Raw genomic sequence first — 24313 nt, forward strand, 5'->3', positions numbered from 1 at the left:
CATAGGGAAAGGCGTTTGCTGCACAGTATCTCCCATGGGGGAGCGATTCAGAGAGAACAGCTTTAGTTTTTTGAGGAAGGTTCCAAAAGGGACACATTAAGCCAATAGAAAGCGTTGTCGAGTGTTGCAGCCATGGCACGTTTCTTAGCTTTCTCCCCATCCGCCATACCCACCCCACAGCCAATTGTTAGTCTAACATCATTTGCTTTTTGCAGGATCCGCTATAGCTATGGACATCTCCAGTAGCTCTAACCCACCAACCCTGGACCCATTTTTGAGAATTTGCTGGAAAATGCATTTGGCATATGAAATTTTACTTTATAGAGGTTTTTTTTTTTTTTTGCGGTACGCGGGCCTCTCATTGTTGTGGCCTCTCCCATTGCAGAGCACAGGCTCCGGACGCGCAGGCTCAGCAGCCATGGCTCACGGTTCCCAGCCGCTCCACAGCATGTGGGATCTTCCCAGACTGGGGCACGAACCCGCGTCCCCTGCATCAGCAGGCGGACTCTCAACCACTGTGCCACCAGGGAAGCCCTACTTTATAGAGTTTTTAAGAACACATCAGTTATGTCAGTTGGACATTAACAGACACTTACTCCTCTCTCACGCATGCAAGCTCACTCTCAGGATAATATTGAAGTTCTATTTTCTTAGCCAATTTCAACGATATGATACAGAGTTATCAACTATAGTCACCATGTTTTATATTATATACTCAGATCTTAATTCATCTTATACCTGAAACTTTGTACCCTTTTACCAACCTCTTCCTATTTCCCCCACCCCTCAGTCCCTGACAACCACTCTTCTGTCTATTTCTAAGAGTTTGACTTTTTTTTTTAAGATTCCACATACAAGTGATTGCATACAGTATTTTGCTTTTTCTGTCTGGCTTATTTCACTTAGCACAATGCCCTCAAGGTCCAGCAAATGGCAGAACTTCCTTCTTTTTCATGGCTGAATAGTATTCCTCTGTGTGTGTGTGTGTGTGTGTGTGTGTGTGTGTGTGTGTGTGTGTGTGTGTGTGTGTGTGTATCACAATTTCTTATCCATTCATTCATTAATGGACACTCTTGGCTATTGTGAATAATGCTGTAATGAACATGGGAGTGCAGATATCTCAATATTCTGTTTTTGTTTTCTTTGGATATATACCCAGAAGTGGGATTACTGGATCATATGATAGTTCTATTTTTACGTTTTTGAGGAACCTCCATAATGTTTTCCATAGAGGTGGCGCCAATTTACATTCTCACCAACAGTGCACAACGGTTCCCTTTTCTTCACATTCCCACCAACATTTGTCATCTCTTGTTTTTTTGTTTTGTTTTTGTTTTATTTTGGATGATAGCCATTCTAACAGGTATGAGGTGATATCTCATTGTGGTTTTAATTTGTATTTCCTTGATGATGAGTGATGTTGAGCACCTTTTCATGTATCTGTTGGCCATTTATATATCTTCTTTGAAAAAATATGTATTCAATTCCTCTGTCCTTTTTTTTTTTTTTTTTCCGGTACGCGGGCCTCTCACCGTTGTGGCCTCTCCCGTTGTGGAGCACAGGCTCCGGACGTGCAGGCTCAGCGGCCATGGCTCATGGGCCCAGCCGCTCCGCGGCATGTGGGATCCTCCTGGACCGGGGCACGAACCCGTGTCCCCTGCATCAGCAGGTGGACTCTCAACCACTGCGCCACCAGGGAAGCCCCTCTGTCCATTTTTTAATCAGATTTCTTTTGCTATTGAGTTATATGAGTTATTTATATATTTTAGATATTAACCTTTATCAGTTATATCATTTGAAAATAGCTTTTTCCATTCAGTAGGTTGCTTTTTCATTGTGTTGGTTTCTTTGCTGTGCAGAAACTTTTTCTTTTTAGTCTGATGTTGTCCCACTTGTTTATTTTGGCTTTTGTTGCTTTTGCTTTTGGTGTCAAATCCAAAAAAAACCCAAAAAAATCCAAAAGACCAAGGTCAAGGACCATAACAGCTATATTTTCTGCTAGGCGTTTTATGGTTTCATGTCTTAACATTCAAGTCTTTAATCCATTTTGAAGTAATTTTTGTGTATTGTGTAACTTAGGGTCCAGTTTCATTCTTTTGCATGTGGCTATACAGTTTTCTGGATACCATTTATTGACACCATTACTGAATATATATTCTTGGCTCCTTTGTCATGAACTTGTTCACCGTATATGTGTGGGTTTATTTCTGGGCTGTCCATTCTATCGATCTATGTGTCTGTTTTTATGGAAATACCATAAAGTTTTGGTTAGTATAGCTTTGTCATATAATTTGAAATCAGGAAGTGTGATGTTTCCAACTTCGTTCTTCTTTCTCAAGATTGCTTTAGCTATACAGGGTCTTTTATGGTCCATACAAATTTTAGAATTGTTTAATTTATTTCTGTGAAAAATGCCATTGAAATTTTGATAGGGATGGCATTGAATCTGTAGATTTCTTTGGGTAGTATGGACATTTTAACTATATTAATTCTTCAGTCCTTGAGTGTAAATATCTTTCCATTTATCTGTGTCTTCTCCAATTTCTTTCATCAATGTCTTACACTTTTCAGTTATGGTGGTTGAACATTTATAGATAGTTATTTTTAAGTTTATCTCTTTTTTGGTGAGAATATTTAAGTTCTAGTCTCTTTTGCAGACATTAAATATTTGTAACTATTTAATTAGAGTGTGTTACATTTCATAATCCATCCTCTAAAGAACAGTGGGAGTGACCTAAATCATATCATGCTATTTCTCTGCTTAGAATCTGTCAATGACTTTCCATTATACTTAAAATAAGAACCCCTAGTCTTGACTTATGAGCCCTCCAACAGTGCTTTTCTACCTTGGCTGCCTATTAGAGACACCCAAGGTACTTTGAAAAATTTCCATTGTCCAGCCCCCACCATTAGAGAATCTGAAGTAATTGGTTTGAGGTGTGACCCGGATTTCAGGATTTTTACAAAAGCTACTCAGTGATTCTAACAGGGAGCCAGGGTTGAGAGACACTGCCCTACCTGATCTGACCCATGCCTGCCTCTCCAGCCATCTCTCTCCCTGATGGACCCTCTGCTGGTTATGTTTCAGCCTCAGTGGCTACTTTCGGTCCCTTAAATCTATCTATAGCTTTTTTCTGCTTCAGGACTTCTGCACAGGATATTGCCTCAGCCTGGAACACTCTTCCCCTGATTTTCACTTGGCCTTTCATCATTTAAATCACCACAGTTTCAGTATACTTAGAGAAAGCATCCTTGACCCGTGGAGCCATTTGCTATCACGTTACCCGACATTTTCTGTGCAGCACTGACCACTACGTGATCGTGATATACGTATATACACACACACACACACACACACACACACACACACCCTTTTTTTTTTTTTTTTTTTTTTTTTTTTTTTGCTGCACTACGCGGCTTGTGGAATCTTAGTTCCCTGACCAGGGATTGAACCCACGCTCTCAGCAGTGAAAGTGTGGAGTCCTAACCACTGGACTGCCAGGGAATTCCCATGGTATATTTTTTTTATTTGCATCTCCTCCCTCCCTCCCTTCCTTCTCACCCTCTGTTCCCTTTCCTTTGTCTGTTTTTGTTCTCTTCACCCTGGAATGTAGGATCCATGTTTTATCTTTTTCAGTGCTGTATCCTCAGCACCTGGATCAGTGACTTGCGTGTAGTAGACAATCAGTATATGAAGGAATGGATAAATACATTTTGAAAAATTTACATTATTTTTAAAGGATCAGCTCTGTCAACTTTTCTTTACTAATTTTTATGTTTCAATATTACCTTTACTTTAAATTCTAAGACAAGAATTTCTTTTGTCATACAGCATTGTTATTATACTTTTATTAGTGTTCTGAACTGTTAACTTAGATTTATTGTTAGATTTAAATTTTAATGTATTAGGATTTTGATTCTTCAATTGATTCAGATTCAGCTATTATTAAATACCCACTAGGTGCCAGACATTATCTCATTTAATTATAAAGATATTTTACTCACTTCACCCATTTATCATATTATAAGTCACAGAATTGGAATTGAAAACCCAGCTTTCCTTATACTGTACCCATTCTTTCAACTCTGCTACTTTCCATGTTGGCTGACTAGAAGGGATTTGAGTGTTGTTGAGTGAGGCCAAATGCTGTAACTGCCCCATGTGTCTTTACTGAATACTGAACAGGTTATTAGCACATACCACAACTTTGATTTTATACTTTGTTACTATTGGTTTGGCCAGAAAGTTTGTTTGGGGTTTTTCCATAAGATGTTAATGAACAAACAAACTTTTTGGCCAACCCAATAATTATTATAAGGCAAATATTATTTAAACTAGAATTGATTGCTACTTTCCCACCTGTTCTCCTAACAGTCAAACATATGTGATAAAATGTAGCAAAGTTTGCAGTACCATTTGAATAAAATGTGGTTCTTCAGTTTGTGTGTCCTGGGATTTTACTCTATAACATCTCTGCTTTTTGCCTTCCTTTTTGAAACTGTTCTTACCCTCTTTTATATATGTAGTGGTCCGTGAACATTTCTAAACAAGCTTTCATAAAGTTGGTTTTACTTGTAAAAAATTATTTTCCTTAGGTTGTGATTTTTGTTGCGGACAATAGAATCCATTTTGGCTGTGTAAAACTGAGAGGGATTTATTAGAGTATTACGTAGCTTATAGAATTTCTGGGAGAGATAGGGCACAGTGTTTAGATTTTACCCAGTTGGGAATGACAGAGCCTGGAGAACTTCAGCCATAGCTTTCTAGAAGAGCGAGTTTCCTTGTGCTGGCTGGCACTTCACTCTCACTGCCAGTTTTTTCAGTTCCCAGTTTTGTGTATGTGAGAATGCTTTGTACAACCTGGGTTGTGTACAGAACTTAGCTGCAAAAGCATCTAAGAAATGATGTTTTCAGTTTTCTAGCTGCTGTACTACAGCAAGGATAGTAGAAGGGATTTGATTGGGTGTCTTCTTGGAATACATATTACATTATTTGCACTTTCACTGAGCTTGACTTTATATTTTATTGAATGACTGTATTAAGATGTCCTTTTGTTGGGTCAGTTGTGACATAGTGGGTTTGACTTCTAGTTAGCTTCAGTCAGAAGAATTTTGTTCTATGTTCATGGAATAAATCTTTAGAGTAGATCATCTTGAAATAGATCCCACTGGTTACAGTAAAGAGAGCTATAAATGAATCAAAATTGGCTTCTTCCATTAATAGCAGAGTAACTGAAAACAATCATGGTAGTCTTGTAATGCCATCATTATATACATAAAGGAAGCATTTATTATATGTGTGACAGGTTAAAAATAGTTGCTTAAAAAAGAACTTTAGGAAGAAGCATGGAAGAGTTTACAAATAATTTTACAGTGTGTGTAAAACGAGAGGCCTTTTTGTTTGAGATCAAACATAAATGACACAGGAATGTTGGCAGCACGCCTTGCATTTTGTTCAGTGAGCGTGCTTAGACTGTAAATAATGGCTTCATTTCTATTTTGGGACCTAAAAATTATTAACATTCTGTGTTTATGCAATATTTATGCAGTATTTTACACTAATAGTTATGGACATAATTAATCCCTTATTGTAAAGTTGGTGGCTTGCATCAGCTAGTCTTGGTGTATTCTTTTATTCCCTTAAATCCCAGATTTTCTTAGTATTTTATACTACTGGCAGGATATTTTCTGGTAGCTACTTTTTGCAGTTATCAAACTAATTACTTATATCCAGGTTTCTCAAGGGAATCTCAGAAAAATTAATGTATACCATTCAAAGGTCCTAAAAACATTTAAGGTATATAATTGCTTTAGGGTTCAAATCTATATTCTCTGGTACATTTTGTGCAGTTATGCTTCTTCTCATTTTAATAAGACATTTTTATTTTTAGTAGGGTTTCTCTGTTGCAAATCAAAAGAGCAAAATTCAAAATGACACAGAATCTTAATATACATATATGGATGTTTTCCAGGGATCTGAATGAGGAGGTGAAATGTTTAAGTTTAGACAATGGTGGCTCTAAAGGAACTAGTTTTCATGTCCTGTTATTTCTAAATTTTTTAAGGAAACAGAAAGAGGAAATGGTTCGGCCTCTATGATATCATTAGTGCTATTTTTATTCTCTTAAGTTCAGAGGTTTCAAGGATAAGAAAAATATATGCAAAACTGAGGGCATTCATCTTTCTTGATTTTTATTAGTGTGCTTTCAAAACGCTCATATGGAATCAGCACAATTCTTCTTAAAATTTTGTCTTTCCACTTGCTTTAGGGATGTGAGTGTAGGCAGGAAGAATAAGGAAATGATATATATATTTTTAACAATTCCATGTTACAGTATATGTTAAAATAAGTAAGGATATTAAAACAACTTCATGGTACTAAAACCCAAAAATTCTATAGATAGAAACATTTGAAAAAGCTGTTACTCCATTTTAAAGATTAGCTTAATATTGAAATCATGTTACTGACCCATTTCAGACTGTTCTGAAAAAATTCTGTTAATTAAGTTTGACTAGGTTCAGTTGTTCTGTGAAAGTTCAGTTTTACTTTGGTGTCCTTGCACTTTCACACAATGGAAAATAACTTTCAGACAATTGAAAATAATTTATTATACCTAATATTATGGAAAGTGGGGGCAATTATCTTTTTAAGAAAAAGCTGGAATTTTCATCTTTTCTCCCAATACAGGATCTTAATTATGAAAACCAACTACTTTTATTAAAGAGGATACTTTTTTTTTCCCATAGGAGGGTTTTTATTTTAATGCACAGATATATTAGAAATGAAGAATGGCTCTTTTTCACATGATAGTATGCAGAGACTTGATATGATAAAACTGAACTGAGCTAGTCTTTTAATAAATGCCAGGTGTTTTCCATTTTTTACCCCTCTGAAGATTGAAAAAAGGGAAAATATTTCTGGTCTGTAGTGTGGTTGGCATTAATAGCTTTGAATTCTGTTGGTCTATTACTGCTTGTTGTGTAGCAGCAAATAATTATTTCAGTTTACTTCAGTCAGTAAAAGGGAGTCTCCAACTGCTATGTTGGAAAAGGGGAGCCGTACATACTGGTTGTCTTTCTCGTCATCTTTATTAGTAAATATTTACTTATTTGAACGAGGCAAGTATTGTAGACATTGTGTGAATTAACAAGATATGAATGTACTTTGGAATCATCCATCAACACAGAATGAAGTAGTGCTTTTTTATATCTTGTACAGAATGGTGATTCAGGATGTGTTGGTATGAGAGTGAGGAATTTTCTCTGTCAAAATTAAAAAAAAAAAAAGAAATGTTACCAGTTGCTAGCCTCATCTCCTTAGGAGTTCGAACCTCTTATGCCAGAGACACAATCCTCATCTCCTCTTCTTGGGCCCACGCAAAAGGAGCTGAGTTGGGTTAGAAAACCATCTATTTTCAATCTGAAGCTGGGATTTTCAAAATTAACCCCCAATCATTTCTTTAACAATATGGTTTCAGTGGGATACCTTCTTCATGTTAGCTCCTTTCTGAATATCAGTAGAAATGCTTAAAGGAAATAAGGCCTACTCTTTCCCTTTTTTTCCTTCTTTTTTTTTCACCTTTTAATTTATGCTACTTTGTTACACATTTTATTGATACATATCTTCCTGCAATCTCATAATTCCTATCAGAATAAGGAAGGAGTATAAATAAATGAGACAGTTTCACATTAAGTTAATGTCTCTTTTTTAAAGCTGTGCTTCCCACCTGGGAGTCATTTAAGATATCACCTATGTAATGTTTAATAAAAAATAGGTGGTTAAAAAAAAAAAAAATAGGTGGTAAGCCCCACCTTGGATCTACTGAATCCAAATCTTCAGGGTGATAAGGCCTAAGCTTCTATCAATATATTTTTCCTCCAGCTGTTTCTGATACATATCTTTGACTTAGAACCACTGTGCTAAAGCATGTTTTCTGTTTGTTTTATGCTCTAGGACAATATGTAATGTAACTCTATCCTGACTGTTTTTCTGGAATAATTAATACCAAGAGTTTTCTTTAAATTTACCTGTTTTTATATTAATTTTTTAAAGGTTTATATATGTATATATATATATATTTGATTTTTTTCATAATTCAATGATGAAAATGAAACAGCAACATTTATTTTGATTTGTCCTATTTTTCTTGCAAGAGTGGTCCATTTCCGGTTCTGTAGCATAGCCATGAGTGTGAATAAGCTCATTTTCACCATGAACCATCTCAGTAAACACTGATGATGATGATAGATTTAGTCTTACATGCTCATATAAATTGCATAGAATTTAAAATTCACAGTTGAAAAATGAGATAACATTAATGAGTTATGCCAAATTTTGATAATGTGTCAAAGTCAGATCTTTAGGGCTATGTTGCTGAGTTTTTTCAATGAAAAAAATGAATCAGTAGTCAATCTAAGGAAGAAACGGACAATTTTACTCGAGCCAACATGAGGATTATAACCCAGGAGACAGTCTCTTAGAGAGCTCTGAGAACTGTTCCGAAGAGGTAAAGGGAGAGGTCAGTGTGTGTGTGATTTTTGCCGAAGGGGACACCTGCAATCAAGCACACATCTCAGTAGAAGGTCGCTGCTGGTCATGAGGAACAGACATCTTAGTTAATAGTTTTAGTGTTTTTCTAAGTATGGAGAAATGCAAGAATCCAGGTTCATAAAAAATTTCTTCTGAAAATATCTAACCACCTGAAGGCCAGTTGCGTCAGTTTCCCCAGAGCACAAAGTGCCGTATCCTGACCTTCACCCTGTAGGTCAGCGGCTGCAGTGATTACTGACTTGATTCTTGTAGAACTGGATGGTGGGCAACATTCTTTATTTTACAGTCCCTTCCCTTTTAGTCTTAATTTTGACCAAGGTTTGGGAGGCGTTATGTGACCAGTTTGTCCCATGGCAATAGGAATACTCATTCTCAGGTCAGGCTAGGATTTCGTTCACAGGTCACTCAATAGCTGGACTAGGCCCTGTTAGCAGTTGCCAGAAGCCTCTGAACCACCTAGCTTGCTAGTCAGTTTTGGTCTAGGAAAAGGTAGTCCTTTTGTTGCTTCTTCCCATACTAGAGTTACACTACTACAATCATTGATATATAGAACTATATTGATAGAACTATATATTTGATCAGTCATTTCAAGATACCTAATCATCATTAATTTTATCTGAGGCTCAGTCACACCTTTGGTAATGCAGGAAACAGTAATCTTGTAAAATAGAATATAAGAAACATAGATAGTCATGTTAATAAGTAAGTATTTAAGTTCTTAAACTTCCATTAGGTGCTGCCCAGTATCTCCCCAGTCATCTGATCAGTCTGTTCTGCACCAATCACTGTCTTTAAGGAAAATGATATATTGGCTTTGTACATGAAGTTCACCAGAGATGTTTGCACATACAAGGCGAGTGGTGGGTCGTTGTGACCCCCTCACTGGATTGAGAAAGGAATGCTGTCTTCTAAGGAGTTACATGGTTGGCCCCAGAAGAAGAAAAATTGATCTTTATGATTAAGTAGGCCTTTCTGCCATTGGGGAGGTCTGGTTAATACATAAAGTAGATGCAAAATGCACACTAGAGGGGAGGGAGGAGGCCCAAACGGGCAGAGAAAAAAATTACATTTAAATTTTTCTTGTCTTGCCTTAAAATGTGAATTTTTATTTTATTTTTAAAATTTATTTATTTATATAGTTATTTATTTTTGGCTGCTTTGTGTCTTCATTGCTGTGTGTGGGCTTTCTCTAGTTGCGGCGAGTGGGGGCTACTCTTCGTTGTGGTGCGCGGGCTTCTCATCGTGGTAACTTCTCTTGTTGCAGAGCATGGGCTCTAGGCACATGGACTTCAGTAACTGTGGCACGCGGGCTCAGTAGTTGTGGCTCGCGGGCTCTAGAGCACAGGCTCAGTAGTTGTGGTGCATGGGCTTAGTAGCTCCGAGGCATGTGGGATCTTCCCGGACCAGGGCTTGAACCCATGTCCCCTGCATTGGCAGTGGGATTCTTAACCACTGCACCAACAGGGAAGTCCCTGAATTTTTATTTCATCAGTTTGAATATTATTGTTTCTCAAGTGTCATTATGATTCAATGTAAGCCTATTTATGCTTCCTAAGTCAGTACTTTTTTGATAGTGAGAAAATTGAAATGATCAAGACTTACATTTTAATCTTGCTTTCAGTACAGATTTGTTGCCACTGTGACTATAAACAAATTCATTCACTTTCCATCTTCTTAAGACTGGAGTTCGGTATCAAAGAATTTACAAAAGCCTTTACATTTTTGGATAAAACTGACTAAATGTTTAACTTTTGTTTGATATAAGTGTTACAGAATTTATCTGAGGTTGATAACACAAAAGAAACTATTATCTTCAACATTAACACATGTAAGAAAAAGTTATTCATATTATTAGCACCAAAATTTTTTACAGTAAGTAGATGTTTATATGCTACTACTATTAATAGCTTGCTTAAACCTGTTACACTGTTTTAGCACTAGTACATTGTGTATGTGCTTTTAAAAATTGCACAACATTGTAAATCAACTGTACTCCAATAAAAATTAATTTAAAAAAATTGCTTGTAAGTGCTATTATTTGTCAATTCCTGTACCTCATCTGATGGCTGTCCTCCTCAGTTTCCTCCATTTTCAAGCCTCTTTAAATGAATAACTGTGGTGGTTCCTAGCATGGCTTTTTGGGAGAACTCAACTGCAAGAAAATGCACATCATTGATAAGCATCTCCTCCCAGTGAGTTTGTATGGCCTCTAATTCTTAAAAAGGAATCCATATATTTTGGCCCTTACAGGAGTAAAGCCGATTGAGTTAAATTCCTTTGAAGTTGGGTAGAAATTACTGCCGTCATCTGTGTAGATACCAAGTGAACATTTTAAAAGAGGGGGAAAATGCTAAATAAAATAGAGAAGAAAAACAAAACAAAACAAAACCCGTACTATATATATTATGTGGCTGAATAATAGGAAAAAAATTCAAATGACCAAGAAAAGCTTCTGAATATCTTTCTCTTTGGATTGGAGAAGATGACTCCCCAGTTGTTGTATGGAATGTTACATTCAGAGAGAGGTAACTCTAAAGCTGAAGAAACTATCCTCCATGTCTTAAAAATTAATTCTGCATTTTCTTTGGTGGGTGTTGGGGATTGGTTTCAGGATATGACAGCGCGTGAGCTGCTACAGCAGAGATACACACTTCCAAATGGAGACACTGCCTGGCGGTCCTCACCCCTTGTAAATGCTGCTCTGGAAGGGAAGCTGGTCCTCTTGGATGGCATTCACAGAGTCAATGCCGGTACATTCGCTGTATTACAAAGGTCTGTATGAGTCACACACACAAAAACACACCGCGTAAGCAGCAGACGTGGAACTTTCTCAATCTTCTAATTTAAACTGGGTTACATAGTCCCTGAGGAATTTATAATTCTATATCCAAGTAGAACAGCAGATATTTTTATTGTTTTAACCACAGTAGAGTAAAACTTCAAATAATGAACATTTTGGGAGAAGCCACCGCCATAGCAAAATTCTGTGTGTAAGAGCTGGAAAAAGAAAACTTTTAAGTAGTAATTTTGAAACTTTATATAGGTTGATGGATATATGCAATATCATACAGCTGAAGTTTCTGCAGTTTGTCAGAGCTTCACTGTTTACAAACTCCTTTTCAATCCTAAATCTAAATTATTGGTGATACTGTCGGCATTTTTCTTTTTTGAGAGAGAAAATATAGTTCCTTATATAAAATGTATAATAGCTCTTTGATTATATTTTCTACAGGCTAAAAGTTCACTTTGTGTTTACAAACTTGAACATTTGTGTCACTGTTGTTTTCTTATTTCAGTTTAGGTGGGGCAAATATCCACACATTCCTAGTTAAATTCTCTTTGATGTTAAGACTTCGTGTGTAACTTTCATGGAAAATATTCCCATCTTGTGTCACTTCGGGAGATTAATGATACCATTTTTGTTTGTTTGTTTGTTACATCTTGATTCTATCACTTGTAGACATTGTTTTTAACTTTTAAATCTAAATTTTAACTTATTGGGAAATTTCAAATAAGTGAAATAATCTAGTTCCCCAACTAACCATTCAAAAGTTTTTTGTCCTTGACAAGGTGCAAATACTGAGTGTAATTAAGGATTCTAAGAACACTGTGTTAATCCTGATTCAATTTGACAGCACTTAAAAGTAATAATCACAGGGCTTCCCTGGTGGCGCAGTGGTTGGGAGTCCACGTGCCTATGCAGGGGACAGGGGTTCGTGCCCTGGTCCGGGAGGATCCCGCACGCCGCGGAGCGGCTGGGCCCGTGAGCCATGGCCGCTGAGCCTGCGCGTCCGGAGCCTGTGCTCCGCAACGGGAGAGGCCACAGCAGTGAGAGGCCCGCGTACCGCAAAAAAAAAAAAAAAAGTAATAATCACAAACTTCAGTGATTTACCATAAACATTCTATAGATTTACAGTATTTTTCTCTTCTAAATAGGCAAATGCAAACACAAACAAAATAATACCTACTGCCTCCTTTTACTGGCTATCTCTTGCCTGTTAGGCGAAGTAGTGGTAATAGCAGCAGCAGCTACCATTAATTGAGTACTTTCTTTACACCAGGCATCGTGCTAAGCCAGTGTTTCTCAGATTCGCAACCGTGAAATATCCTTGTGGGAATGAGGCTTAAAAATTACTGATGCCTGGGCTCCACCTCCTCAAATTCTGATGTAATTGATCCAGGATGAGGCCTGGACATTGGCATTTTTAACTGCTTCCCAGTAGATTCCAATGTGCAGCTGAGATTGAGAACAACTATGTTAAGCGTGTGTCTTCCATTAGCTGTTCAACGTTCACAGCAATACTGTGAGGTTGGTATTATTGCCCTAGTTTTATAAAAGATAAAATTTAAACAGGCGGGGGCTTCCCTTGTGGCACAGTGGTTGAGAGTCCGCCTGCTGATGCAGGGGACACGGGTTCGTGCCCCAGTCCGGGAAGATCCCACATGCCGCGGAGGCTACGCGTCCGGAGCCTGTGCTCTGCAACGGGAGAGGCCACAACAGTGAGAGGCCCGCATACCGCAAAAAAAAAAAAAATTTAAACAGGCGGATTAGTTCTTCCCCTTCCCAGTCCATTCAACTAATAAGATACAGGGCTGGGACTTGAACCCAGGTCTGAGTGACTCCACTGCCCATGCTCTTAACCTCTGCATTATGCAGTCTCTCCTCTCCTCAGTGCTCACCGAGCGGAGGTCTGTGGGGCGACTGTACTATGGGCATCAGGAAACTTTAGTGGTTGGTTTAAGACCTAGAACAGCAGGTTTCAACCTCTGCAACATCTGGAAGACAATGCTGTTTGTGCTGTGGATGGCTAGGTCCCATCATAGTTGGTATATGAAATAGCATTAGTTATTTCATTGTAAAGATTTTAGATATTTTAAATCCTGTAATTGTAAAGATAGAAATATTTTGATAATACTACGCCTTAAAGAGTTATGTTAGACTCAAGTGAATATGTACCATCTGCCTTGTTCATTAATATTTACCTCATGGTTATCCTGAGTCAGTCATTCAGCTGTCTCTCTTTTTGTTTTTTCAGTTGTTTTATAATGTTGTGTTAGTTTTTTTTTTTTAACATCTTTATTAGAGTATAATTGCTTTACAATGGTGTGTTAGTTTCTGCTTTATAACGAAGTAAATCAGCCATAGATATACATATATCCCCACATCTCCTCCCTCTTGTGTCTCCCTCCCACCCTCCCTATCCCACCCCTCTAGGTGGACACAAAGCACCGAGCTGATCTCCTTGTGCTATGTGGCTGCTTCCCACTAGCTATCTGTTTTACGTTTGGTAGTGTATATATGTCCAGGCCACTCTCTCACTTCATCCCAGCTTACTCCTCCCCCTCCCTGTGTCCTTGAGTCCATTCTCTATGTCTGTGTCTTTATTCCTGTCTTGCCCTTAGGTTCTTCATAACCTTTTTTTTGTTGTTTTTTTTTTAGATTCCATATATATGTGTTAGGGTACGGTATTTGTTTTTCTCTTTCTGAATTACTTCACTCTGTATGACAGTCTCTGGGTCCATCCACCTCACTACAAATAACTCAATTTCGTTTCTTTTTATGGCTGAGTAATAGTCAGTTGTATATATGGGCCACATCTTCTTTATCCATTCATCTGTTGATGGACACTTAGGCTGCTTCCATGTCCTGGCTATTGTAGGTAGAGCTGCAGTGAACATTGTGGTACATGACTCTTTTTGGATTATAGTTTTCTCAGGGTATTTGCCCAGTAGTGGGATTGCTGGGTCGTATGGTAGTTCTATTTGCAGTTTTTTAAGGAACCTCCATACTGTTCTCCATAGTGGCTGTATCAATTTACATTCCCACCAACAGTGCAAGAGTGTTCCCTTTTCTCCACATCCTCTCCAGCATTTATTGTTTGTAGATTTTTTGATGATGGCCATTCTGACTGGTGTGAGGTGATACCTCATTGTAGTTTTGATTTGCATTTCTCTAATGATTAGTGATGTTGAGCATCCTTTCATGTGTTTGTTGGCAATCTATATCTTCTTTGGAGAAATGTCTATTTAGATCTTCTGCCCATTTTTGGATTGGGTTATTTGATTTTTTGATATTGAGCTGTGTGAGCTGCTTGTAAATTTTGGAGATTAATCCTTTGTCAGTTGCTTCATTTGCAAATATTTTCTCCCATTCTGGGGGTTGTCTTTTCATCTTGATTATGGTTTCCTTTGCTGTGCAAAAGTTTTTAAGTTTCATTAGGTCCCATTTGTTTACTTTTGTTTTTAGTTTCCATTTCTCTAGGAGGTGGGTCAAAAAGGATCTTGCTGTGATTTATGTCATATAGTGTTGTGCCTGTGTTTTCCTCTATAAGGTTTATAGTTTCTGGCCTTACATTTAGGTCTTTAATCCATTTTGAGTTTATTTTTGTGTATGGTGTTAGGGAGTGTTCTAATTTCATTCTTTTACATGTAGCTGTCCAGTTTTCCCAGAACCACTTATTGAAGAGGCTGTCCTTTCTCCACTGTACATTCCTGACTCCTTTATCAAAGATAAGATGACCATATGTGCGTGGGTTTATCTCTGGGCTTTCCATCCTGTTCCATTGACCTATATTTCTGTTTTTGTGCCAGTACCATACTGTCTTGATTACTGTAGCTTTGTAGTATAGTCTGAAGTCCAGGAGCCTGATTCCTCCAGCTCTGTTTTTCTTTCTCAAGATTGCTTTGGCTATTTGGGGTCCTTTGTGTTTCCATGCAAATTGTGCAATTTTTTGTTCTAGTTCTGTGAAAAATGCCATTGGTAGTTTGATAGGGATCGCATTGAATCTGTAGATTGCTTTGGGTAGTATCGTCATTTTCACAATGTTGATTCTTCCAATCCAAGAACATGGTATATCTCTCCATGTGTTGGTATCATCTTTAATTTCTTTCATCAATGTCTTATAGTTATCTGCGTACAGGTCTTTTGTCTCCTTAGGTAGGTTTATTCCTAGGTATTTTATTCTTTTTGTTGCAGTGGTAAATGGGAGTGTTTCCTTAATTTCTCTTTCAGATTTTTCATCATCAGTGTATAGGAATGCAAGATTTCTATGCATTAATTTTGTATCCTGCTACTTTATCAATAAGCTGTTTCTTTTCATTTCCTTCCTTCTTCCCCTTTCTAGCTCCTCCTCCTCCTCCTCCCTATTCACATCTAGGAACCATGACTACTGTCCTCCAGTACAGAAACCCACAGTTTTTGCCAAGTATAACAGCACTAGCCAACTTAAAATTTCGAAAGGTGCATTTAACAAAATTGCTAGACTCAATTGCCAGTAATAATACATATGACTAAAATATTAACTGACTGATGCTACCTCTAATAACTTCAGTGTTCAAAACTGATTAATTTGTTTGCTGACCTTCCCCTATCCCATTAGATTGATCCATGACCGAGAGCTTAGCCTCTTTGATGGCTCTAGGCTGCTGAGAGAAGACCGGTACATGCGTTTAAAGGAGGAGCTACAAATGTCTGATGAGCAGCTACAGAAGAGGTAATTTGGGGTATACTACTCTTATTCTTATTGTCAAGTGTACCTTTTTAAAAATTATTCTTCTAAACCTAGGGTGAATCCAAGATATCTTTGAGCAGCTTAATAATTTGGTGTCCTAGACAAGATCATGTTTTGGCACTTTTTAATGCTTGAGTTTGCTATCCTAGATGTACTCTGTACTTTCAGCCTTATTTTTACATAAGGGGTTAAACATTTTATAAGAGCATTAGTTTTAAGAAGATAATTCCTCTTCTGCTGTCCGGAGCAATTCAATTTTGGCCCCAAACTTTGTATCACTTCAGAAAAAGCAAAAAGGGAGCCTCACAGTTAATTGGGCCTACCATCCTGGGAAGTGATCAGTGACTTCTGGGGTTTGTCACCTGTTACAAGATTACCCTTTGTGCCTTATTTTAACATTCCTTCCAGAGCTGTAACAACCAAATTCAATGTATGAGATTGGATTGGATCCTGGATCAGGAGATGAAATGAAAACAGCTATAAAAGACATTTTAGGACAATTGAGAAAGTGTAGATGATATTGAATTAATATTAATTTTCTTATGTACCATAATGGTACTGTGTTTATGAGGGGGTTGACCTAAAACAAATAGACTTCGAATTGTTTCTCCGACAAAAATGCGTTTATTCAAGATTAACAAAGAACTGCAGTTTAGGATCGCTAACCATGGCAAGCCACGTGCAAGTCCTTATGCAACAAGAAGAGGAGGAAGGACTCTTCTAAAAGGGAAAACGGAAGTCGGGAGAGCTATAGTGAACAAAGAATCCATTGGAGGAATTGAGAGTTCAAAGTGTAGTGGCTTTACATTGGCTGAGTCCTGCCAGTCTCTCATTGGCTGAGCTCTTGCCAGGCAAGAAAAGTAAGTTTTTCTTCTTCCTGTTGGGCTCTGCTATTGTCACAGGGCGTGGGAGCTCCCACTTCTGGCCTTCCGACTACTTAATTGAGGTTTCTGTCTATTGATTTTTTTGCAAGGAGAATATTTCTATTCCTAGGAGCCATATGCTGAAATATTTAAGGGATAAAATGAAAAGATTTCTACAACTTACTTCCAAATGTTTCAGGGAAAAAAAAGACATGATGAATGGTTACAAATACACACACCACAAAGAGCAAGGGAGAGTGAGAACACAAAGTTCCCAAATCCCATTAGACTGAATGGGATTGATTAAAATCTTAACAATTGGTGAAATCTAGGTGAAGGCTATATGGGTGTTCATATTCTATTCTTTCAAATTTTCTATGGGTTTTAAAAATTTCAAATTAAGAAGTTAAAAAGAAAGTATTTCTTTGAGCTGCACACTATACTTTCCTTTAGAGGAGGTTTGGCAATTATAAGTAATTTTCTGTCTCATTATATTTCCATGGATATTTTCGTGTAATTAGAGATTGTTACTTTGGGGAATTCCTATTTACTTAATTGAATCTTGTTTGATTGTAGCTCCCCCTTCCCCCAAAGGGCTTGCTACCATATTTAAAACAATAAAATCCTACAAATAATAATTACATATATTTCTTATTGTGATTATGTTTTAAGGAGAATTTTTAAAACTTGGAATTTTTTTTCTAGAGTGGAAATATTAAATCTTACTATCTCTGTATAAGTTATTTAAAAATTCACTTGATTACACAGCTATTTATGCTTCTGAGGTGCCTATCATCAGATTCCTCTACCCCAGTAGGTGGTTTGGTTGAGTGTTTAGGGAAGCAAATAATAAGGATACCTCTCATTTCATACCTTGGCATTATAACATTCAGCTACTGTACATTATTTACATCACGCATCAGGGAACAGTTGTATTTTCAAGGAGATGAATCAAAGTAATTGGGAAGTAACTATCAGCAAGACTGCCCCTTGGTTTCCCTTAGGACTTAGGGAGCAGTGTCTTCTAGCCAAATGTCCAGGAAATGACAACCGTTTTCTATGAAAAGAACCCAAGTTCTCCCGAATGGTCATAAGCAGTTTTACAAATGAAAACACTTTCAGGAACAAAGTGGCCCTTAGCTTCACGTTCAGGATTTGGCTCAGACTGGTTAGTAGTCCTTCCTTCTCGAAGCGTCCTGTCTTCATCGCTACTAATTTTCTTCACTCCCATGAATAGAAACCCAGCTCAGTTCTGTCTCAGAAGTCACTCTAAATAGGTGGAGACAGATCAGAGCGCTGCTTAGTTTCCTTCGCTTATTTTTACATTTTTATTTGAGTTTTTGTTTTTTTAAATAATTGTTAAATATGCCAGAAATTTGATCCAGATAGTTTTCAAGGCTTTTAATGAAAGATGCCAGTTCTCTGTTATCTGTCCTGAGACACTTTCCTGTTTCCTATTCCTCAGAGGCTACCACTTTCAACTCTGAGCTGTTTCTTTTGATATTTACCTCCATATCACTAAACAATATACTTTCATTGACATTTTTTGATTTATTTTTCAGTGTCAGGCATTGTCCATTGATTTCCTACTATGGAAAATTACAGTTTAGCTCTCTTTCACCATCCCTCTGCCCACTACACATACATACTTCCTATCTTCCATTCTTCCTAAATATTAGGTAATCATTTTGTTTAGAACTTCATTCAGTGTTTGCATTATTATCATGGCACAAGGACTGTACACAGCTGAACCATTCAATAAACTACCGTTGTTTTTCTTTTCTTATATGCGTTTTGTTTTTCCTAAAGTTAGTAATTGCCTGCATATGAAGAGAGGTAGATATAGAAATAAACAATTAAAATGCAACTTTTAAATGTTACAGTAGAGATCGCTACATAATGCTGTGTGAACACAAATGAGGAAGTGACCCTCTTTTCTTTTCTTTTTTTCTTGTTACCTCACAGAGATTTATTAGTGAAGGCAAGGTGCTTTAAAAAGTTGGCAAATATAAACAGGTAGTTTATTTGCACCGAAAAAAACAAGCTTTTCAAATTGGCTTGAATTTTCATTTTTTTATTTCTTTTTACAGCTTTATTGGAGTATAATTGCTTTACAATTGTCTGTTAGTTTCTGCTTTATAACAAATTGAATCAGTTATACATATGTTCCCATATCTCTTCCCTCCCTCCCACCCTCCCTATCCCACCCCTCTAGGTGGTCACAAAGCACCTAGCTGATCTCCCTGTGCTATGCGGCTGCTTCCCACTAGCTATCTATTTTACGTTTGGTAGTGTATATATGTCCATGCCACTCTCTCACTTTGTCACAGCTTACCCTTCCCCCTCCCCATATCCTCAAGTCCATTCTCTACTAGGTCTGTGTCTTTATTCCTCTCTTACCCCTAGGTTCTTCATGACATATTTTTTTTCCCTTAAATTCCATATATATGTGTTAGCATACAGTATTTGTCTTTCTCTTTCTGACCTACTGCACTCTGTATGACAGACTCTAGGTCCATCCATCTCATTACAAATAGCTCAATTTCATTTCTTTTTATGGCTGAGTAATATTCCATCGTATATATGTGTCACATCTTCTTTATCCATTCATCCGATGATGGACACTTAGGTTGTTTCCAACTCCTGGCTATTGTAAATAGACCTGCAATAAACATTTTGGTACATGACTTTTTGAATTATGGTTTTCTCAGGGTATATGCCCAGTAGTGGGATTGCTGGGTCATACGGTAGTTCTATTTGTAGTTTTTTAAGGAACCTCCATACTGTTCTCCATAGTGGCTATACCAATTCTTATTCCCACCAGCAGTGCAAGAGTGTTCCCTTTTCTCCACACCCTCTCCAGCATTTATTGTTTGTAGATTTTTTGATGATGGCCATTCTGACTGGTGTGAGATGATATCTCATTGTAGTTTTGATTTACATTTCTCTAATGATTAATGATGTTGAGCATTCTTTCATGTGTTTGTTGCCAATCTGTATATCTTCTTTGGAGAAATGTCTATTTAGGTCTTCTGCCCATTTTTGGATTGAGTTGTTTTTTTGTTATTGAGCTGCATGAGCTGCTTGTAAATTTTGGAGATTAATCCTTTGTCAGTTGCTTCATTTGCAAATATTTTCTCCCATTCTGAGAGTTGTCTTTTGGTCTTGTTTATGGTTTCCTTTGCTGGGCAAAAGCTTTGAAGTTTCATTAGATCCCATTTGTTTATTTTTGTTTTTATTTCCATTTCTCTAGGAGGTGGGTCAAAAAGGACCTTGCTGTGATTTATGTCATAGAGTGTTCTACCTATGTTTTCCTCTAAGACTTTGAGAGTTTCTGGCTTTACATTTAGGTGTTTAGTCCATTTTGAGCTTATTTTTGTGTATGGTGTTAGGAAGTGATCTAATCTCATACTTTTACATGTAGCTGTCCAGTTTTCCCAGCACCACTTATTGAAGAGGCTGTCCTTTCTCCACTGTACATTCCTGCCTCCTTTATCAAAGATAAGGTGACCATATGTGCATGGGTTTATCTCTGGGCTTTCTACCCTGTTCCATTGATCTATATTTCTGTTTTTGTGCCATTACCATACTGTCTTGATTAGTGTAGCTTTGTAGTATAGTCTGAAGTCAGGGAGCCTGATTCCTCCAGCTCCGTTTTTCATTCTCAAGATTGCTTTGGCTATTCGGGGTCTTTTGTGTTTCCATACAAATTGTGAAATTTTTTGTTCTAGTTCTGTGAAAAATGCCACTGGTAGTTTGTTAGGGATTGCATTGAATCAGTAGATTGCTTCGGGTAGTAGAGTCATTTTCACAATGTTGATTCTTCCAATCCAAGAACATGGTATATCTCTCCATCTATTTGTATCATCTTTAATTTCTTTCATCAGTGTCTTATAATTTTCTGCATACAGGTCTTTTGTCTCCTTAGGTAGGTTTATTCCTAGCCATTTTATTCTTTTTTTTTGCAGTGGTAAATGGGAATGTTTCCTTAAATTGTCTTTCATATTTTTCATCATTAGTGTATAGGAATGCAAGAGATTTCTGTGCATTTATTTTGTATCCTGCTACTTTACCAAATTCATTGATTAGCTCTAGTAGTTTTCTGGTAACATCTTTAGAATTCTCTATGTATAGTATCATGTCATCTGCAAACAGTGACAGCTTTACTTCTTCTTTTCCGATTTGGATTCCTTTTATTTCATTTTCTTCTCTGATTGCTGTGGCTAAAACTTCCAAAACTATGTTGAATAAGAGTGGTGAGAGTGGGCAACCTTGTCTTGTTCCTGATCTTAGTGGAAATGGTTTCAGTTTTTCACCATTGAGAATGAAGCTGGCTGTGGGTTTGTCATATATGGCCTTTATTATGTTGAGGTAGGTAGCCTCTATGCCTACTTTCTGGAGGTTCTTTTTTTTTTTTTGCGGTACGCGGGCCCCTCACTGCTGTCGCCTCTCCCGTTGCGGAGCACAGGCTCCGGACGCGCAGGCTCAGCGGCCATGGCTCACGGGCGCAGCCGCTCCGCAGCACGTGGGGTCCTCCCAGACCGGGGCACGAACCCACGTCCCCTGCATCAGCAGGGAGACTCTCAACCACTGTGCCACCAGGGAAGCCCTCTGGAGGGTTTTTTATCATAAATGGGTGTTGAACTTTGTCGAATGCTTTCTCTGAAATTATTGAGATGACCATATGGTTTTTCTCCTTCAATTTGCTAATGTGGTGTATCACGTTGATTGATTTGCATATATTGAAGCATCCTTGCATTCCTGGAATAAACCCCACTTGTTCATGGTGTATGCTTCTTTTAATGTGCTGTTGGATTCTGTTTGCTAGTATTTTGTTGAGGATTTTTGCATCTATGTTCATCAGTGATATTGGCCTCTAGTTTTCTTTCTTTGTGACATCCTTGTCTGGTTTTGGTATTAGGGTGATGGTGGCCTCGTAGAATGAGTTTGGGAGTGTTCGTCCCTCTGCTATATTTTGGAAGAGTTTGAGAAGGATAGGTGTTAGCTCTTCTCTAAATGTTTGATAGAATTCACCTGTGAAGCCATCTGGTCCTGGGCTTTTGTTTGTTGGAAGATTTTTAGTCACAGGTTCAATTTCAGTGCTTGTGATTGGTCTGTTCATATTTTCTATTTCTTCCTGTTTCAGTCTTGGCAGGTTGTGCTTTTCTAAGAATATGTCCATTTTTTCCAGGTTGTCCATTTTTTTGGCATAGAGTTGCTTGTAGTAATCTCTCATGATCTTTTGTATTCTGCCGTGTTAGTTGTTACTTCTCCTTTTTCATTTCTCATTCTATTGATATGAGTCTTCTCCCTTTTTTCTTGATGATTCTGGCTAATGCTTTATCAATTTTGTTTATCTTCTCAAAGAACCAGCTTTTAGTTTTATTGATCTTTGCTATTGTTTCCTTCATTTCTTTTTCATTTATTTCTGATCTGATCTTTATGGTTTCTTTCCTTCTGCTAACTTTAGGGTTTTTTTGTTCTTCTTTCTCTAATTGCTTTAGGTGCAAGATTAGGTTGTTTATTCGAGATGTTTCCCGTTTCTTAAGGTAGGACTGTATTGCTATAAACTTTCCTCTTAGAACTGCTTTTGCTGCGTCCCATAGGTTTTGGGTCATCATGTTTTCATAGTCATTTGTTTCTAGGTATTTTTTGATTTCCTCTTTCATTTCTTCATTGATCTCTTGGTTATTTAGTAGTGTATTGTTTAGCCTCCATGTGTTTGTATTTTTTACAGAGTTTTTTTGTGTAATTGATATCTAGTCTCGTAGCATTGTGGTCAGAAAGATACTTGATACAATTTAAATTTTTTAAAATTTACCAAGGCTTGATTTGTGACCCGAGATATGGTGTATCTTGGAGAATGTTCCATGAGCACTTGAGAAGAAAGTGTATTCTGTTGTTTTTGGATGGAATGTCCTATAAAAATGAATTAAGTCCATCTTGTTTAATGTGTCTTTTAAACCCTGTGTTTCCTTATTTATTTTTATTTTGGATGATCTGTCCATTGGTTAAAGTGGGGTGTTAAAGTCCCCTACTATGAACGTGTTACTGTCGATTTTCCCTTTTATGGCTGTTAGTATTTGCCTTATGTGTTGAGGTGCTCCTATGTTGGGTGCATAAATATTTACAATTGTTATATCTTCTTGGATTGATCCCTTGATCATTATGTAGTGTCCTTCTTTGTCTCTTCTAATAGTCTTTATTTTAAAGTCTTATTTTGTCTGATATGAGAATTGCTGCTCTGGCTTTCTTTTGGCTTCCATTTGCATAGAATATCTTTTTCCATCCCCTCACTTTCAGTCTGTATGTGTCTCTAGGTCTGAAGTGGGTCTCTTGTAGACAGCATATATATGGGTCTTGTTTTTGTGTCCATTCAGCCAATCTGTGTCTTTTGGTGGGGGCATTTAATACATTTACATTTAAGGTAATTATTGATATGTATGTTCCTATTCCCATTATCTTAATTGTTTTGGGTTTGTTATTGTAGTTCTTTTCCTTCTCTTGTGTTTCTTGCCCAGAGAAGATCCTTTTGCATTTGTTGTAAAGCTGGTTTGGTGGTGCTGAACTCTCTCAGCTTTTGCTTGTCTGTAAAGGTTTTAGTTTCTTCATCAAATCTGAATGAGTTCCTTGCTGGGTAGAGTAATCTTCGTTGTAGGTTTTTCTCCTTCATCACTTTAAATATGTCCTGCCAGTCCCTTCTGGCTTGCAGAGTTTCTGCTGAAAGAACAGCTGTTAACCTTATGGGGATTCCCTGTGTGTTATTTGTTGTTTTTCTCTTGCTGCTTTTAATATGTTTTCTTTGTATTTAATTTTTGACAGTTTGATTAATATGTGTCTTGGCGTATTTCTCCTTGGATTTATCCTGTATGGGACTCTCTGTGCTTCCTGGACTTGATTAACTATTTCCTTTCCCATATTAGGGAAGTTTTCACCTATAATCTCTTCAAATATTTTCTCAGTCCATTTCTTTTTCTCTTCTTCTTCTGGAACCCCTATAATTCAAATGTTGGTGTGTTTAATGTTGTCCCAGAGCTCTCTGAGACTGTCCTCAGTTCTTTTCATTCTTTTTTCTTTATTCTGCTCTGCAGTAGTTATTTCCACTATTTTATCTTCCAGGTCACTTATCCATTCTTCTGCCTCAGTTATTCTGCTATTGATCCCTTCTAGAGTATTTTTAATTTCATTTTTGTGTTGTTCATCATTGTTTGTTTCATCTTTAGTTCTTCTAGGTCCTTGTTAAATGTTTCTTGCATTTTGTCTATTCTATTTCCAAGATTTTGGATCATCTTTACTATCATTATTCTGAATTCTTTTGCAGGTAGACTGCCTATTTCCTCTTCATTTGTTAGGTCTGGTGGTTTTTTATCTTGCTCCTTCATCTGCTG

General features: G+C 37.3%; 1 protein-coding gene across 1 annotated transcript in view; it reads left to right on the forward strand.

The window, feature by feature from the left end:
• Positions 1-24313, forward strand: part of VWA8 (von Willebrand factor A domain containing 8) — a 387125-nt gene that overhangs the window by 118862 nt on the left and 243950 nt on the right. Inside the window, exons 16-17 of the mRNA XM_032610892.1 lie at positions 11163-11323; positions 15931-16044. Coding sequence (XP_032466783.1) covers positions 11163-11323; positions 15931-16044 — 275 coding nt within the window. The remainder of the gene's footprint in view (positions 1-11162; positions 11324-15930; positions 16045-24313) is intronic.

This window comes from Phocoena sinus, chromosome 18 (assembly GCF_008692025.1).
Source record: "Phocoena sinus isolate mPhoSin1 chromosome 18, mPhoSin1.pri, whole genome shotgun sequence".
Classification (NCBI taxonomy): domain Eukaryota; kingdom Metazoa; phylum Chordata; class Mammalia; order Artiodactyla; family Phocoenidae; genus Phocoena; species Phocoena sinus.